At 65.8% G+C, this 17,767-nt stretch overlaps 1 protein-coding gene across 1 annotated transcript in view; it reads right to left on the bottom strand.

Moving 5' to 3' along the window:
- SORCS2 (sortilin related VPS10 domain containing receptor 2) overlaps positions 1 to 17,767 on the bottom strand; it is a gene marked incomplete at its 5' end in the record, with an annotated part of 183,960 nt that overhangs the window by 28,094 nt on the left and 138,099 nt on the right. The window contains 5 exons of the mRNA XM_037530423.1: positions 1,514 to 1,603; positions 3,389 to 3,507; positions 3,927 to 3,991; positions 4,969 to 5,042; positions 6,793 to 6,957. Coding sequence (XP_037386320.1) covers positions 1,514 to 1,603; positions 3,389 to 3,507; positions 3,927 to 3,991; positions 4,969 to 5,042; positions 6,793 to 6,957 — 513 coding nt within the window. The remainder of the gene's footprint in view (positions 1 to 1,513; positions 1,604 to 3,388; positions 3,508 to 3,926; positions 3,992 to 4,968; positions 5,043 to 6,792; positions 6,958 to 17,767) is intronic.

Consider the following 17,767-nt stretch of genomic DNA (forward strand, 5'->3'; position numbering starts at 1 on the left):
CGGGCCCTCTCCGTCCCATACCCGCAGGCTCGCTCCTGCCCCAGGACCTTTGCACAGACACTGCCTCTGCCTGAACAACTCCAGGCAAGCGCAGGCCCCAGCCCAGGCACCCTCAGCCCCTGCCTCCCCCTCCATGGCGCACACCACGGCCCGCGCCATTTCACACGCTTGTCTTCCTGGTTTTCTGCCCGTTTCCTTTCTGAAAACCTCACAAGAGCAGGGACTGGGCGTCTGGTTCACATCTGCTGCAGCCGTTCTGTAACGGGGCCGGGGCCGGGGAGACTGCAGGCTCCCTGCCCCACCCAAGGGCGGTGGAGCTGAGCAGGGAGGAGGGGAAGCGGGAGGAGACCCGAGGAGGAAGGAAGGAGGAGCCTGGAGGAGGCGGGGCAGAGATGGGTGGAGAAGCCGCGCTGGCCTCGGGTCCTGCGGGGAAGTGAGAGCGGCCACATCGATCTGGATTCCGATTCTGCTCCTTCCGCCCCAGACGCGCTGGGCCCGTCTGCCCCTTCCCAGGGGTCCCCACCAGGAGGTGCCTGAGACGCGTGGCAGGTTTTCGGGCCTCGGTGCTTGGCTGGGCATTTACCCAAGGGGGGGCGGGTGACTCGGGAGCTTGATCTGGAACCTGTATTCTGCGCCTCTTCCCGCGCACTGCGGGCGCCGAAGCTCCTTCCCGTCGACGGGCTCGGGCGCTGGAGCGTGTTCTGTCTCGACGCGGGGGACAGCAGGTCCTATTCAGAGCGGGCAGGTTTGGGGGCCCCGGGGTGCCCACTCCCTGCCCGGGAGTAGTTCCTGGAGCACGTCTGCTGCTTGGGAAGTGTGCTTTCCCTTGAAGGCAAGGCAGGCAGGGCTGCTTGTCTGCAGGGCATCTCTGCCCTCGGGCAGCCGCAGGCCCCAGGCCGGCCTCAGGCTCGCCGGCACCTCGGTGTGAGGCCTGCCCCGACTCCGTGCAGGCAGCGTGACCGCGGAGGGGCCCCTCCTTCTGAATGTCAGTCACCTGCTGGACTACCAGCCAGCATGGAGGGGACCATGGTGTCCAGTGCTGCAGCCCTGGTGGGGCGGCCCCCGGGGTGCCCTCCTGGGCCAGGGGACGGAAGGGGCATCATGGAGCACCGCCCACTCAGAGCCACACGAGCAGCTGGACGGCAGAGGGAGCACGTCAGCCCCTGCCGGTGTAACTCCAGGCAGGACGGATGGGATGTGGGCAGGAGCTGAGGATGGGCCAGTCCAGAGGGTCACGAATGAGAACCGTGCGAATAATACGGGGGCCAGCGCTCTGGGAAGGGCACTGGGCGGCGGGGACAGCAGGGCATGGGGAGGGCGGGGCAGGGGCCTTGGCCTGGGCTAAGCTGGGCACCTGGAGGCGGGGGCGAGGGCCTGGAGAGCGGTTGGAAGTGGCACTGCTCATGCTCTTGACTCCTGACCTGGCGACCGGGGAGCGCCGAGCAGGAACCCCACAGCGCACGATCAGGGGAGCTCGGGACGGGCCACCGGCGGGGCTGGGACTCCATCTTACCTTTGGCAGCGCATACTTGGGCAGCTTCATCAGAACAAACTCGTTGCGACGATAGGAGACGTAGTACTTGGTCCGGTTCGCGGAGGATGACTAGCAGGAGGGAGGAGACAGGTCCTTAGGGCTTGGCTCGCCGCCCAAGCCAGAGCCTCATGAATGAAACACTAGCGTTAAACGCAGCCCGGGAAAGTGCCCTTCTCCTTTGCTTCTTCTTGCTCTGCCTGAAAGGCACAGACTCCTATTCACCCTGCAAAGTCCCAGACTAAAAGCCCCTCCTCTGGGAAGACTTCCTCCACCTCCACCAGTGAGCACCAGCACCCTTCCCCGTGCCCTCTCAGCACTTGGCTCCCCTGCACCCCCTCTTGTCGGGAGAGCACGTGGGAAGCCACTGGGCGGAGGAAAAAAACGTCCCCAGGGAAGCTCCAGCCACGGCAGATGTCTGCCGGCCACAGGGTGGGGAAACAAGAGATGGCTTTCCCGAGGCTGGCCACGTGGCGCCACGAGGCCTCACAAGGAACAGCTGGACACACACGAGGCTGACCCCGGGTGGGTGCCGTGTGCTGGCCTGGCTGTGGCTGGACTCTCAGGAACTCAAGGCGGGGGCCAGGCGTCCTCCTGTTCCCCACCCTGACGGCTGACCACAAGGGGTGCAGTCAAGAGCCTGACACCCACAGTCGCCCAGACAGGAGCACACCACGCTCCAGCTGGGCTGGAGGCACGGCTGGCCGCCAGGCACGGCTCAGCCCCCGCTCAACGCCCCCTTCCGGATGGGGTTTGCCAGGTGTCCGATCACAGCTCGAGCTGCTTCCTGAGGGCTCCTGGACCTCTGGGTCACCCGCAAGCCAGGCCTGTCTGGCACCCCCATCCAAGCACCCCCAAGCTCCCCGTGGCCTCTCCCTCACTGCGCCAGAACAGCCCCGTCCAGACACAGGGCCCGGGCGGCGGGCTGGGGAGCAGCAGGACGCCATACGCTGGGAAAGCCCTCGCGTGGGCCGAGGCTGCCGCAGAAGCTGCCACCTCTCTCGGCAAGCAGCGGGGCCTGCAGAAACGGGTGAGCGCTGCATGAGGGGCAGAGGCTGAGAGCCGCCCTTCTCTCCCCCACCCCCCCGGGCCTGGTGCTAGCTGCAGGGATGAGCGTGGCCTTGGCTGGGCCCGAGGACGCATGGGGCTAGGCTGGACCCGAGGCTGCCAGCTGGCCTGGGGGGAGGCAGGCGTGAGGCTCCCGGAGGAGGGGCAGGTGGCTGAGGCTCAGCGCGGGCAGGGTCCCCGAGGCAGGGCACCCGGATGCAGGACCACTGTGCGGCTCAGACAGCCTGAAGCCCCAGGCGGGGTCTGCAGAGGACAGTGCGAGGGTCTGGCTGCCCTGCCTGGCCTGCTCTATGGGGTGTGTGAAGCCCCCAAGCTCCCTGGGGGCACAGAGGGCCTTGTGGGGGGCAACCCAGTGTGTCCTCAAGAGCCTCTGTGGGAGCCTTTGGCTGGGTGGGGAGGTCCCACAGGGGAGAATTGGGGGGCCTCCTCCTGTGCTGACTTGGTGATGATGGGGTGCGGGGGTGCTGTTGGAAGGGGCGAGCCCCTGGCCGGCGGGCGGGAGGAGGCAGGGCCCGCCTGTCCACGGCAGGGTGCGGGCCTTGGGGGCACAGTGGTGCCTGTGGCCAAGGGCACCGACAGCGGCCTGGGCCATTCTGAAGTCACCCAAATGGGCTTGGGGCCCCCGAACTTTGGGGGTTCCTGCTGGGCAGAGGTGGATAAGTCAAGGTTCTGGCTTTGTGGGGCCTGTGGGGAGACCGCAGTCAGCACCAAGGTCGTGTGCTGGCTCCACGGGGGTCAGAGCCGGGGTCAGAGCCGGCGCCGCGGCCAGCCCCAGCCCGAGCAGCCTACCTTAAAGAAGACGTAATCGTCCTGCACGGTCAGCGAGCCCTGGTCGAGGGGGCCCGTGGCCGGGGCTGCCAGCGTCCTATCGGAGCAGTTGTGGGCTGGGCAGGTGAGGTAGCGGACGCCTGCAGACGGGAGCGCCGTGAGCGGCCTGCGTGCTCAGACCCACCCGCAGGGGCCTGCAGCACTGGCCCCAGAGCCGAGCACCCCACACCCCGCGGGCGCTGGGGGCTGTCTGTGTGGTCACACCGTGGCCTGCTGCCAAGTGGGGTGTGCCACAGCGCTGGAGGTCCCGACTTACAGCCCACGGAGGCTGAGGCCGGGCTGCGCTGCTGGTCACGTGTCTGCTGGACACGCCGGCCACCGCCCACCGCCCACCAGGTCCACGCGCAGCAGAGACGGCGGCGACCAGGCTGGGAATGTCCAGTCCAGCAAACAGCGGCGACCCCCTCTGGAATGTGCAGGGGCCCTGGGTGTGGTGCCGGACTTTCTGGGGCCCCCCACCGCCCACACACCCCTCTCCGGGAGGGACCCCAGCACTTACCTCCTCCCAGGTCCTGGGCTTCCATGTGGACCAAGTTGGGGTCCGCATCGACCCCAGAAACAGCCCTGCAAGAGAAGGGGTGGAGGTTGGTGTTGGGGTCCCGGCATCCACCCACCGCCGTGTGGGGACAAAGGTCACTCCCGCCCTCGGCCTACGGTCACGTCCTTCCCGAGCGCCAGGGCTCCTGGGAGGGGGCTGGCGCAGCGCGCCTGCTGCCTCGCGTCCTGGGGGTGCTCTTGCTCGCTGTGATTTCTTTTTTTATCACCCAGATGGCCCGGGGGGCAGGGTGCTAGGGGCTCTCACTCTGCGGCTAGGAAGGCGAGGCTCAGGGAGCAAAGGACTTGGCCAAGGGCGCGGAGCTGGGAGTAGCCAAAGGGGTTTCACCTGGTCAGGGTCCCTCACCCTGTGCCCCCAGCCTCGCCTCATCACTGAGCACCCTTGGAGGGGTCTGTTCTCCGCGGCAGCCCCCAGCCCACCCACCAACCAGCCCGGGCACCGCCTGGTCCAGCATCTCACTCTGCTGACAGCAAACTGGGGTCGGGACTCAGAGGTCACTTCCCGACGTCCCTTGGTGCCTGGCCAGTGTCCCAGGACCCCGTGGGGCACCCTGCCCGGGCCCCCCAGCCCAGAGCTGGCCCCTCCTCTCTCAAGCTGCCCCTCGCCCGGCCTGCGGCCCCCAGGCATGTCCACAGGGGGTCTGGGCGAGGCCGGGTGGGTGGCCGAGCGCCCTCCTTCCCCTCCCGCTGCCCCTCCTGGCCCAGCACCAGCCACTGGCCAGGCAGTGTCCACTCCAAGGTGAGGCGCTGATTTAGCCTTTTGTGAGTAGCCCGCGTGTGGGCGCCCACGGGAGGTCTCGGCCTGACATTTTTCTCTTTTCTGAATAAAGGCGGATGTTGTTCCCTCTCCCAGGAGCCCCCGCTCGCTCACGGTTCCGGCCGCGGCCCCGTCAGCCCCGGCGAGGAGCCGCCTGGGCGGGCAGAGGCGGCAGGACCTGCGGCGGGGGGTGGGAGGGGAGCTGGGGGGCTCCCTGCCCTGCGCTCACCAGAACACGTGGTCCTTGGTCACGCGCTCCTGCAGGAGTGTCCACTTCTTCCCCAGGTCCGTTGACACGTAGAGCTTTAGGGCAGAAGGACAGACAGACGGTGGGTCCTCCTGCGAGGAGCAGCCTCCCCTCCAAGGTGGACGCCCAGGGAGACCCGGCGAGGACCCCCGGGGCCAGGCCCTGTGCTCGCAGGGGGACTGGCCAGCCCCGCGGGGCTGAAGGTCAGGTAGGAGGCTCCAGAACAGCCGGCTGGGGGGCCGAGACACTGGCCAGGCCGGCCTCTGGGAGGAAGGGTGTGAGCGTGAGGCCGGGAGGACCTGCCGCCCCAGGTGGGGTGGACGCGCCAGCGAGGGGCTGCACGGGCGGGTGGGAGGCATCGCTGTGCTCACGAGCCCTGAAGGCTGCTGAGTCCCCCACGGTCAGTCACCAGATCTGTGAAGCCCCGTGGGCCCATGAGCTTGTGGGGGGCTGCCGCCTGGGCCCACGTGTCCTATCTCCTGCTACCTCCCAGGACATCACAGTGGACTGTCCCCCTCCCAGCAGCTGTCCCTGCCCCTAGCTGGTCTGGGCCTGGGACCAGAGGGTCAGACGTGGGCACTCGGGGCCCCAAGTCAGGAGGCAGGACCCAGCAGGAGGCCCGTGCAAGGTGGCATCAAAGAGCCCTTCAAAGCACCAGGCGGTGGGGACGGCCGCGGGAGGAAGGCCAGGGTTTGCCCCGCTGCTTAACAGGTCTGCACGTGCCTGCTGCCCGTGCTCCTGAGTGAGGCTGCGCCCTGACTCGGGGGCACCAGGCTTGCTTCGCCCAGTGAGGTGAGTGGGAGACACCTGCCAGGCCCAGGTGGGCACAGTCGCGGTGTGGCTGGTTCTGCCACCTGGAGCCGCCCCACCCCCGACTGAGAGAACTTGTCCCCCAAGTAACCATGGTCCCGGAGGGAGAGGCGTGGGAGAGCGGAACCCCACAGGGGCTGGGGGCCATGGCCAGCCCCCCACAGAGCCTGGCAGAGGCCGAGCCAGCATGCTGGCCACATGGGAGGGGCCGGGCTATGTGACGCCAGCGGCAGGTGCGGCCGACCCCCAGGCCCGGGGACCCCAAAGCCGCCCTGCGCCAGGAGCCGGAGGCAGCGTGGAAAACCACACAGCCCTAAGAGACTAAACCCCACGGCCACTGTTCTTAATCTCCTGGAACTCCCCTCCCCTCGCAGCCAGAACCAAGCCCTTTTCTCCTCTTTCCTTCCAGCCACAGAAAGAACCAAGGAAAATAGCAGAGATTTCAGCTCCATTAATTTTTCAGGGCACCATAAATTAAAGAGCAAGTGCAATGCAGCCAGTTCTGCAGGAAAATAAGTCTCTGTGATTGTGCTTTAGTCTAATGACGTGGAAGGCTAAGTAGCGCCGTTAACACCCGGGGCGCACGCGGCGGGGCTGGGGGCGGCACCGGGCAGAGAGGCAGCCCCCGGGCCAGGGAAATTCAGAGACGTTTGTCAGCGAGGACCAGACCAGCTGGGCTTCGCCAGGGAGGACCTTGACCGGGAGGCCGGCCCTGTGGACAGTCGTGCCTTGGGCCAGCAGGGAGTCTCCGCTGGCGGTCCCTGACCTGGGCGATCCCTGTTGGCGAAACTCACTCATCCAACCCACTGCCATGCGTCCATTTATCCACCTGGCCCCACCACCATGCTCCCCACGCCCCCGACCCATGCACCCCCTCCTCTACGCCCCCCGTCCTTCCTTGATCCACCCCGGCCAGCCGAGGGTGTCAGGGCCCCACAGGATGAGACTTCGTTTCCTGGCGATGTTCCCCCAGGCAGCAGCCGGCCCCGCGCCCACCTTGCTCTCCTTGGTGCAGGCCAGGACCTTGTCCTCCTCCTTGGGGTGGAAGATCAGCGCGTCCACGGTGAAGGGGACGGGCTGCTTCTGGAAGCTGGCGCCCTCGTCAGTGCTGAGGAACAGGCTCTGGTCCCTGTCGCCGAGCGAGGAGCTCACCAGGATGATCTGAAACAGCCGGACAGATGACATGGCCCGAGCACGGCCGGCGGGCTGCAGGACGCCAGCCCGAGCCGGCCACGGGCCAGCCAGTCACCGGCCACTCGCTCACCACACGCTCCATCGACATTCACAGGAGCCCCGGCCCAGCACGGTCCCGACGTCCCGCCTCTGCAGAGACTTGGGGCTCGAGGTCTCTGCTGCCGCGGAGCAGGTCCAAACACCAACAATTGTGCCCCACGTTGTTTCAGGGGCAGCTGGTGCCCCAAGGAACCAGCAGGACAATGGGGTAGGTGGGGCTCTTTCTTCAGAAGGAGAGGCTGCAGCAGGTGGGGTGAGTATGGACAGAGGGCGCCAGCTCCCCTCACGCCTCCAGACTCGAGGCGGCTGAGGGGGAGACGGGTCTGGAGAGGAGAGAGGGTCGGGCTCTATAGGGCCTTAGAGGACATGCAGGGGCTGGACAGTGTCCCCCAGACGAGACCCATGTCTGGGTGCTCCTACTTGGGAACAGGGTCTCTGCGGAGGGAATTGTTAGCCATCTCGGGGACAGCCTCTTGCACGTAGGGTGGGCCCTACATCCTGTGACGGGTGTCCCCGCCAGAGGGAGGACGGAGACACGGGGAGAAGGCGCATGGACACGGAGCAGAGGCCGGCAGGAGGCGGCAGCAGGTGCCTGAGGTCACCCCGGCGGGTCCCACCTGCCCTGCCTCTCCTTGATGTCTGGCCTGTGGGCTGAGGGGAAGATTTTGCTGTGTGGACCCCAGTGTGTGGTCATCGTCATGAGGGCCCCGGGCACGCAGCCCTTCGAGAGTGTGCTATTATTGGGGGCGTGCGCTGCGGGGTGCGGGGCTGCACAGGAGCAGCTGCGCGTCCTGGCCCCAGGGAGGCCCCGGCTCTCCACTGCTCCCCTGCGCATCCTGGGCCCTGAGACGCGGCCCGCGCGGACGTTCAGGGCAGCCGGGGCGCCGTTCCCCTCAGGTGGGCAGACGCGGTGCCCAGCGCGAAGGCGAGGGCCAAGACGCAGGACCGAGCGTGAGCCTGCCCGGCTGGCGTCCCCCGCGGTGATTACAGTCTTGTCAGTGCGAAGCGGCTAAAATAAGTATTATTTCGTCCGTGGAGAGTAAGTGTCATTTTGACGAGAGATCAGAAAGATGTCAGACGAGCAAACACGCGGGCGGACACGCCAAGGATGCTAACGGCGGCGGGCTCTGGCCCTGTGCTCCTTGATGTGGAGTGGACTTGGCATCCTTGACAAGTCTTAGGTTTATGGAAATCAGCAGCGCTGGTGCAGAAGGTCCCCCGCGCTCCCAGCTTCCCCCGGATCCCCCGGACCCCCCAAGGGACCAATGTCACAAACGGCATCCCTCGCCCCACTCTCGGCTCAGATGTCCTGTTCCCGCTGACAGAGCGCCTGTTCCCGGCGCCCCGGATGTGTCATGTCTCCCCAGACTCCACTGCCTGCGACGGCGTCTCAGGCACCCCTGGCTTCTCATGGCCTGCGGGGTCGGGGGGGGGACACGCAGCTGCTGCTCGGTGTCTGTTTGAGGTTTTTCTCTTGGTGACACTGAGGTCACCTCGGTCTTTAGGGGGGCAGAGCACAGGGTGTCCTGCTGCCTCCAGCATGTGCCCCAGGGGCACACCCTATCAGGGTGCACCCTATTGGGGCGCACACTATCGGGGCGCACACCATCGGAGTGCACATTATTGGGGTGCACACTATTGGGGTGCACACTATCGGGTGCATGCTATCAGGCGTGCAAGCTATCGTGACCTTGCATTGCCGACTCCCTGACGGGCCAGGCCATCGCTGTCCCTCCCCCACCCGCCGTGTGGAGAGGACAGCTCGTGCGCGGCCCCCTCGGCCTGGAAGCCCATCCCCTCCGAGGGAGACTGAGGCCCGGGGGGGTCCTTCCGCTTGGGAGATGTGTCGTCTCTCCCCATTTATTTACTTATTTAATCATTTATTTATATCACTACAAACTCATGAATATTTATTTATGCTCCGAGTTGTCATTCAATACTATTTTGTTGTGGTTTTTTTTTTTTTTTCTATTTTGCTATTTTGCTGAGCAGTGGCTCCACTCTGGCCACTGGGCTCTCCTCCCCGGCCCCTGTGCCCCCTGGACGCTGCCCGTCACCCTCCACCCTGAGCGCTCTGCAGGGCGCCTGGCTCCCCTGGCCACGAGGAACATGCCGTCGGGCACAGGCTCCGCATGAGGTCGCGGCTGCAGCGAGGCCATCAACGTGCAGCAGCTCTGAGCTCCTCCCCGGGCCCCTCCCGGGCAGCCCCCTCGCCCCGGCTCCCTCGCGGCCCTGGACTGGGAAGCCCAAAATGCCCTCACCAAAGTGCTTCTCTCAGTGAGTTTCCAGAACCTGCCAGGACGCAGCCAAGTGCCTGCTGGCCCCGCGCAGGGACCCCTCATGCCTCCAGCTTCTGCCCGGCCGCGTGGGGCTGCCAGTCATCCCAGCCCGACGATGCAGGGACATGGGCACTCGAGGGTGAGCAAGGCCTCTCGTTTTGACTCCCGAGGAAATTGTTTGCTTTTTCTCCTTGGGAGGAAAACGCTCCTAAGAAGAGTTAAGTTGCCAAGAGAGCGGAAGTCATAATAAAACGGATTCACTTATTCCTCTTCACCACTCAGCGCTTCACACTCCAGAGGAGGCTCGCCCACTGGGCCGCTGGTCCTTCCGCAGTTGCCTAAACCACAAGGTTAGGCCAGGATTTAGGTCTGCACAGGGCTGTGGGAGCTGAGTAGGGGGAGACAGCACCCAGCTGCAGCGCAAAAAGGAGGGCTTCCCGGAGGAGATGACACCCCATGAGCCTAGAAGTGGACATGGGTGGAAATCTAGTTGGTAGCCGCAGGGGAGAGCGCTTCAGGCAGAGGTCAGCATGACCAGAGGCAGGAGGTGTGGGTCCTGCCCCGCCCCTTCGGCCCTCTCTCCCATGCCCCCTCCCCTGCATCAGCCACAGCAAACGCCTGGCGTGTTGCCTCCCGACAGCCTCTGCACGATCGTGTCCTCTGGCTGGAAAGCAGGGAGGGAGCAAGACAGGCCCAGCCCTCCAGCTCAGAATCAAACTCTAAAACTTCAAGATGACACATTTGCCATGTGTGATACAATTAAGTAGCTCCTTCGCAACTTTCTGAGACCAACCTTTGGGCCACTTCAACCAAAATAAATGTCTCTCATTTATTTTGGGGGGTCCCTGCTTTGCAAGTGCCCCCAGTGTGAGTTTAGTCTGTTTCTAGAATGGGACCTCCTTCCCCTTTCATCTGCTTGCCCACCACCTCCTCATCCACCAAGGTGCCTTTCAGAGGTTACCTCCTCCAGGAAGCCCTCCCTGATACACATCCTCTAACCGAGTTCTTCTAAGCCCTCCTCTGCCCTTTCCGAGCATCTGTGCATTCACTAGCTCCAATCCCGGGGTCCCAGTGTTCTCACTGCAAGTCTGTCTTTCCCTCAAAGCCAGGAGCTGCCCATGTCTGTCACTGTCACATCACAGCAGGGCACAGGGCTGGCACCGGGCAGACACTGTGTTCCCATAACGGTGTCGGTGCCAGTCCACACAGACTACGGGCTCTGGGTCGGGGTCACTGCTGCATCACGGCCCCGGTTAGGGCCCCGACCCCGGTAACAGGGACACTGAGAAGCGGGGAGAAAGGACGGTGGAAGCGGTGCTGGCCGGGGCCCCGCAGCGTGCACGAGGCTGTTTTGGTCTTGGAGGGGAGAGTACGCCAGGAAGACGGGAAGAAGAAGGCACTGACGAGGAAAGGATTATTGGAGCAAAGAAAACAAATCAATTAGCACTCGCGGAGCGGAGGCTGCCAGATCGTCCTCCCAAATTGGGAGCGACTATTTCAAATGGTGTATTTTTACTGCTTGCTATTCCGGGGGAGCAGATGGCACCTGGGCTGGCTCCGGGGGCCCACGAGTCTGGCTGTTTTGAAATCAGAGTTTGAAATGCTGAAGAGAGATATCCGACAGGTCCCTCTGACGCAGGGCCAGCCCGCGGAGGCTGGAGGCCGGGCCGGACATCATCCGGGGGGCCCAGCACCAAGGGCAAACGGAGGGTGCTGTTCAAAGAGAGCTGGGAATCGTGAGGCGGCAGCAGAGCGTGAAACCACACTCGGGGCCGTCCGCCTCGCGGGGTCACACCCGGGAACCTGGCCCTGACCCCCCCAGCCGTCCACCTTTAAACAGAGGGATGGGGGCAGGGGCTGCTGGCAGGAGCTGTCGGCCGTTCGTGGTTCTGCTGGGTCAGAGTAGGCCCCCAGGTGGGGTGCGATCCGGACAGGGGAGGGCGGCTCGTGTCCAAATCTGGGAGAAGAGCATGGAGGGCCCCCAGTTCCGGGAACACCCTCCCCCGCCCCAGCCCTTGGCCTTGCAGGGACCCATGAGCTGGACGCCGCCCCTCAGCCGTCAGGCCGCCCCCCCTCCCCTCCAGAAGGCAGTGCCAACGGCCCAGTGGGCTCGCAGCAAAGCCCCCTCCGGGCTCCCGCCCACTGGGTTAAAACTAGAAAACAAACAGCGCCCGGAATTGCTTCTCGCCTCCGCTGGCCGCGGGTCAGCAGATCGCGGGCTCCCGTCCGGACCGCCAGCGGGGAGGGGCTGGTCTTAGTCTGCCCTTTGCGAGCGCAGCCCCACAGGGCCTCAGCCAGGCCGGGACCGCCGCCATCTGGAGCCGCCTTCCTCTTTAAGGCCCAGGCCGGTCTATTCCTGGCCGGACAGATGTGCCCAGCTGGGGACACAACGCTCGGCTCTGACGCCGGGAGAGGCCGACACGGAGACAAGCAAGTGCAGCGGCGTCCGCCCCCACATCTCAAATTAGAACCTACACCCGCGTGAGTCACGCGGAGCGAAAATAGCTCCCGGAGACAGCGTCTTCTGGGAGTCCAGGCTCCCGGGGCCGGCTCCCAGGCTGGGGGAGATGCCCCCGGGGCCAGCGGCGGAGCTTGGGCCGGGGCAGGGCGAGGCGCAGGCAGGGCCTGCCTGGAGGGCGCCACTGTCTCTGTGCCGGCCCCTGGGCAGGTGCGGCCGACCTTCACCAGCCCAGCAGCGCCTCTGCAACGACACTGCCCGTGAGGCCGGCCGTGAGCCTGCAGGTGGAAGGGCTGCTGCTGTCTCTGCGCTTTCTTCAGCCACAGGGATCTCCCCGGGCGACGCCGTGGGGACAACATCACGTGAACCCACAGCCAGTCCCTGGTCGAAGCCCTTCAGGCCTCCCTGCCTGCTCCTAGGTCGCCTGTGACACTCTTCCACAACCCTGTCCCCCCGCCCAGCCCGGCTCCAGCCCCAGACTGCCCGCGCCCCCAGGGCCCGCACACCCTCGTGCCTGCACACCCTCATGCCCGCACACCCTCATGCCCGCCTTGGCGCAGCTCTCACTGTGCCCCAGGGCTCAGGGCCAGCTTCCCTCTAACTTAGTGATGGTTGGATCCCGCGGGACGTGAGACCAGTTAGGAGGCCGTGGCGGGTGTCCTGGGGATGACCGGGGGCGTCGGAGTGGAGGGAGAGAGCAGACATCGGGGCCCTCCAGGAGCGGGGTGGGGGCCGGCTCAGCCAGCTGGCGAGGGAGCTGTGGCTTATGGGGCCTGAAGTGTGGTCACTCTGAGCTCACGCTGAGGCTGGGGTCCTGAGGTGCACCGGCCGGAGGCAGAGGGCGTGAGGGGTGGCGCCGTCCCGCTGCTTGTTAAAGGCGGGGTGCTGGTGACCCCGGGGAAGGACGGTGTGTCCTCTTGACCTCGTCCACCCGTCACCAAGAGGCAGTGGCATCTCCTCCCTGGTGGTCGGGGGCGGCCTGAGGGTCTGGCCCAGAGCGGAGCCCAGGGCAGGACCAGTGAGCAGGGCTGCGTCAGGCAAGGTCACGGCGACAAGGGGGGGCGAGGCGTCTCTTCCGTCCATTTCTGCTCATCCTGTCGCAGGTGCGCGACCGTCTCATCACAGAGCGTGGGGAGAGGCCTGCGGGGGGCCTCCCGGCTCGGCCACCGTGCGGAGGGCGGAACCCAGGCCTCAGTTTCCAGACGGAGAAGTTTAGAGTCTTGCCCACAGGCCCCCCCACAGCCCTCAAAGGAGGGCCTGGCCATGCCCCTCCCAAGGGCCCTGGCCCCTCCAGGAGCGGGAGGCGGGCAAGGGGCGGGGCGGGGAGCGCAGGCTGGGCGGGGCCCCCTCAGGCTGGGGCCTGCCCGCTGGGGTGGCCAGGTGGGGAGCCCGAGTGGCCACAAGAGCGCCCCGGGGGTGGCTCCGTGCGAGGGGCGCGGGGACCAGGCTCGCAGCACCGCCCGGGCGTCTTCTGCGCCAGGAACCAGCTCCCAGCGCGCATCCAGGGAACATCATTTCCACACGACTGGTTTTAAACCAAGTAATTAAGTGGTTTTACAGTCAGTTTTTAAAATAAGCTCTGTAAGTTATGAGTATAAAGCATGTCCTGGTAATGGCCGAGCCCTTCTGTTTTGTGACTGCGGCCGCCATGGATCTTGTAATTAAGCAGAGACACCCCCACCCCGCCCCTCCCACGCCCGAGGCCACTTTCCGGAGCTCACTCTTCGGCCTGGAGTGATCTGACCGGCCCGGGGAGGGCGGGTGGGAGGGGCAGGGCCGCCCCCAAGCTCAGGCGGCACCTCGGCTGCAGCTCACAGCCCAGTGGGAGCGACTAGGGAACACGCGGCCCAGGCAGAGGGACACTCAGGAGCCGGGGAGCACGCGCGCGTGTGTGTGCGTGTGTGCGTGTGTGTGTGTGTGAAAACAAACGGGTGGGCGGCTGGGTGGCTGGGTGTGCGGCTCCCCCTGCTCCCAGCTAGTTGCCTCGACACTGTCATTCCTGAGCCGTTATTATTTCCAGGAAGGTCCCCGACACTGTGCACCCCACTTAGCACGTCCTGCGGCAGTCTGGGTGCTCCAAGGACACAGGTGGGAGCGGGCACGGCGGGCTGAGCGCGGCAGGTCAGGCCAAAGGCAACCAGACTATCTTGGGCACTGGTGCCGAGTTCAGGGTGACGCCCCCAGCTGCAAGGTGAGCCCCACGGGCGAGGCTGGGCACCCTGTCAGCCAAGAGTGCGGCTTCTCAGGCTTCTGGGGCCATCACAGACCCCGGGGCCTGTGTCTTCAGGCCTGACCTGGCCGCCCTCCCCTGGTGTCACAGGGGGTGCCGCCCACCCCCACCCCCGCCACAGCTGCCAGGTGCTGAGCCTGGAGGCATGGCTGACAGGGGCTTCGGGGAGGCATGGGCTGAACAGGAGGAGGGGACGCGACGCCACAAACGCGAATCGCCCATGTGACCCTCCGCCTGCTCACCAAGGCCCAGTGGCTCATGCGCTCAGGGGCCAGAGACAGAATCTGCCTCCAGCTGCCCCTGGAGACGGCACCTCGACGCAGCGCCTCTGAGCGAGCGGAGCCACTCACGTGTGCGAGCCCCAGGGCCGGGGCAGGAGCCCCCAAGCGCAGAGGAGGGGCCGCACGAGGGAGGCGCCACCCCGGGAAGCCAAAGCTCCAGCAACCTGGAGGAAACCTCTCCCGCTTCTCCGTGGCGCTCCCCCCACAGCCCGCCCCTCAGCCGCAGCCAGGTCCGCCTGTCTTTGCGCTTAGCCCTCCCTCAAGCAGCAGAATGTGGCTCCCTCCTTCCCCACCCCGGACCCGGACCCGAACCTACGTCGCCTCACTGCTCTTGACGAAGGAGGCAGGGCTGAGCTCCCTCCTGCCTCCCTGCCGATCCATTCCCAGTAAAGCCTCTCCTTGTCTCGAAACCTGCTGTCACGGTGCCGGCCTCGGTGCACGCCGGGTCGCGGGCCCGTCACTCCCCAACGCCCCCAGACCGAAGCTCCCACCCGAAGCACACAGGGAACTGCCTCAGCCACACGATTTGCTTCTTGTTGAAAGGCCAAGGAAAGCGATGAATCCAGAAACACTGAGGCCAGTTCTGAGGACCGCGAGCCTCAGCTTTGTCCCCGCCAGCCTCCCCCACACTGGCGCGCCCCCGAGACTCCAGAGGTCAAGGCCTCTGCGGGGCTCTGGGGCAGGGAGCAGCGGCAGAGAGGCTGGTGCTGGTGCTGGGTCCCTCGGGCTCTGGGCTTAGTGCTTGTGGTTGAATCGCCTCCAAGGAAAAGCTCGTGCCAAGCGGACGAGCACAGTGGCTGGAAAGCAGAAGGAGGGCAGCCCCATCCCATTTACCCAGGAAGGCAGTCAAGGGGCCCCCAGCAGCCCCGGGGGCCAGAGGCCTCTCGCTGGAGGGCAGGACACACACTCTGCTTGCCAGGAGCGGCACCCTGGGGTCATTAGCATCGGTCCTGGCCTTGCCCTCCCTGCAGCACCGCCCCTGCCATGTCTGTGCACCTATGCCATGCCCTCTGGGAAGCCTTCCCTCAGAAAGAGGTGCTCTGGAAGACTCTGAGGGACAAGCAAACCAGTCAAGGAAGCATCCCTCCCCAGCAACATGCCCGGAGGGAGGTTCAGAAAGATGCACCATGCCGGGGGGCTCGGACGCCCTCCGCCGCGGGGCCGGTTTCAAGGCCACGGAGACAACCACTTCATAAATATTAAAAAATGCGGCCCACAGTCCCGTGGGTCCGGAGGGATGTCAGCTGTGGCTAGAACGGCTGGGCCTTATTCGCACACAGTTCATGAGGAGCCACCTGCTCTGTGATTTAGCGCAGGTGCTGCGGGACAGCCGCGCTGCAGGCGCCCGGGAGAGCTGAGCGGCCTCCCGCCCGCGGCGCTGCGCTCCGTCTGAAGCGACGTGTCATCGGGCAGGGAGGGCTCGTGGGGTGGAAACGTCCCGGTCCAAGCTAGAGCTGGCAGTCAGGGAGCCCGCCGGCCACTCCCACAGCCAGGCCTGTGCACGCCCCACCGCGTGCCCCCCGTGGCCCCGTCACACCCCTGCTCCCCAGAGGCCCCCACGCATGCCCTTCGGTGCCTGTGCCTTTGCTGGGGCGACCTCCATGGGTGGCGCCTTGGCGGTGGGGGGCTGGGATGAGGTGGAGCCGTTTCTGGGGCCTGCAGGGAACCCCCATGTCAGTGTGTTGCTTGGTGCCCAGCAGGGTCCGTCTGTGCCGCACTGGACACCTCTGCGCTGGATATGGGCCAGGATGGGCTCAAGGGCTGAGCGAGTCACCCTGAACTGACCCGGGAGGCCGGGACAGAGGGACACTGGCCCCGGGGCCCCACTGGCCTAACAGGAGAGGCTGCAAGGCCCCTCCCTGAGGACGCACAGCACTCGGGGGGACAGTCGCTGGCAGAGCCCAGCTTTCTGGGACTTCTGTGTGCCCGGGACTTCTGCATCGGGGGACCCAGCCCCCAGCGTGAGCACGGACCCTCGGCCCCTGCTGAGTGGAACTGAGTGTCACCCGAGCGCCCTGCTGCGGAAACACCGACGGGGGAGCCCCACGTGTTGCACTCCAGAAGAGCGACTGCAAGCAACCCCCATGCTGAGTGAAGCAGGAGGTTTCCCCAGCCTGCTGCTGGGGGGTCTGCCCCTTCGAGTCTGCTCCCTAGAGTCTGCTGCTCGCTGGGGCGAGAAGCTGCTGGGTGCCCGGCACTGCTGCTTCACCGGGGCCGCCATGGCTGCCCTGACCCCCGTCCCGAGCAAAAGAGAATGCTTGTGCGATGGGGGGCGCGACAGCGAGTTTCCTCTAAACCCGGCCCTTTTCACTCTGGGGCTCAGCCTTTGTGCGCGACCCCGCTGAGCCCGCCTGAGCCCGCCTGAGCCCGCCTGAGCCCGCCGCCGGCGTGACAAGTAAATCTCCCTCCACCGCTCTGGGCGCCGCCTGATTCTCCGGGGAATTGCCGGACGTCTCCTCCCCTGCCCGAGCCAGCCCAGACCACAGGTCCCAGCTGCTCCCAAAGGGTAGCAAACCGGAGACCCCTGGACCCACCTGCACAAAATGCCACGGGTGCCCGACCCACTCCCGTCCTCTCCCTACGCGCCCCTCGGCTGCCTCCCCCGGGAGAGGGGTCCCGGCCTCGGAGAATTCGCGAGTGGCCCCAGTCCACACCCCACAGGGGAGACCCACCTCCTCCTCGGCCTCCAGATCTCGCTCTCAGAGCCCAGTGCTGTGGTCACCACGCCTCCCCGTGGGTCACCCCCCGTGACAGAAGCCCCGTCGGCCGCGGTCCTCACCCAAGTCAAGACGGCTGAGCGTGGCCTGGTTTTCATCCGGCAGAGGCGGCCGCCGGGCACGGTGCGGTGACCTTTCACCTGTGACGCGGGTCCTGGCTCCTGAGGGTCTCCAGATGCAAAGCTGAGCCCCTTACCCCGCCCCGGTGCCCAGGGCTTCCTGGGAGCTCACACTGGCACTGCTGCAGGGCTCTGCGCTTAGCAGCTGAGTCCACATAATCGCCCCCAAAAGCAGCAGAGCTGGTCCCTGCCCCCCAACACCTGTCTGCCTAGCTGCCTCTCAGGGTGCCCAGTGCCCGGGTAGACGGAGGGCCTTCCTCTTACGAGGGTGAGGTCTCAGTCTTCTTCCTGGCACCTTCCCAGAAGCCAAGGGGGTCCTCTGCAGCCTTCACACCAGTGGCGGGGTGCGCCCCTGGCTGGTGGGGTGCAGTCCCGGGAGCCCGTGTCTCCAGCAGCACCGGGCAGCCACGCTGTTGGAGCCCGGCCCCCCTCCTCAGCGTGACCCAGGGAGCCGGGCCTGGGGCGGCTCCTCTCGCAGCAAGCCCAGGGCTGGAGCCCGCCCACCTCTCAAGGGATCCCCAAGACAAGATCCTCCCGGCAGCCTTTGAAAGTGAATCTTAAAAAAAGAACAAGCTTGCCGAAGGGGACGGAAGAGGGTTTCAGCACAAAAGGGAGGACATTTGAAAGAACAAGTTCTTCCAGCCCAATTTAATT

The sequence above is a fragment of the Talpa occidentalis genome, unplaced genomic scaffold (genome assembly GCF_014898055.3).
Source record: "Talpa occidentalis isolate TD23 unplaced genomic scaffold, MPIMG_talOcc4v2.1 talOcc4.6, whole genome shotgun sequence".
Classification (NCBI taxonomy): Eukaryota; Metazoa; Chordata; class Mammalia; order Eulipotyphla; family Talpidae; genus Talpa; species Talpa occidentalis.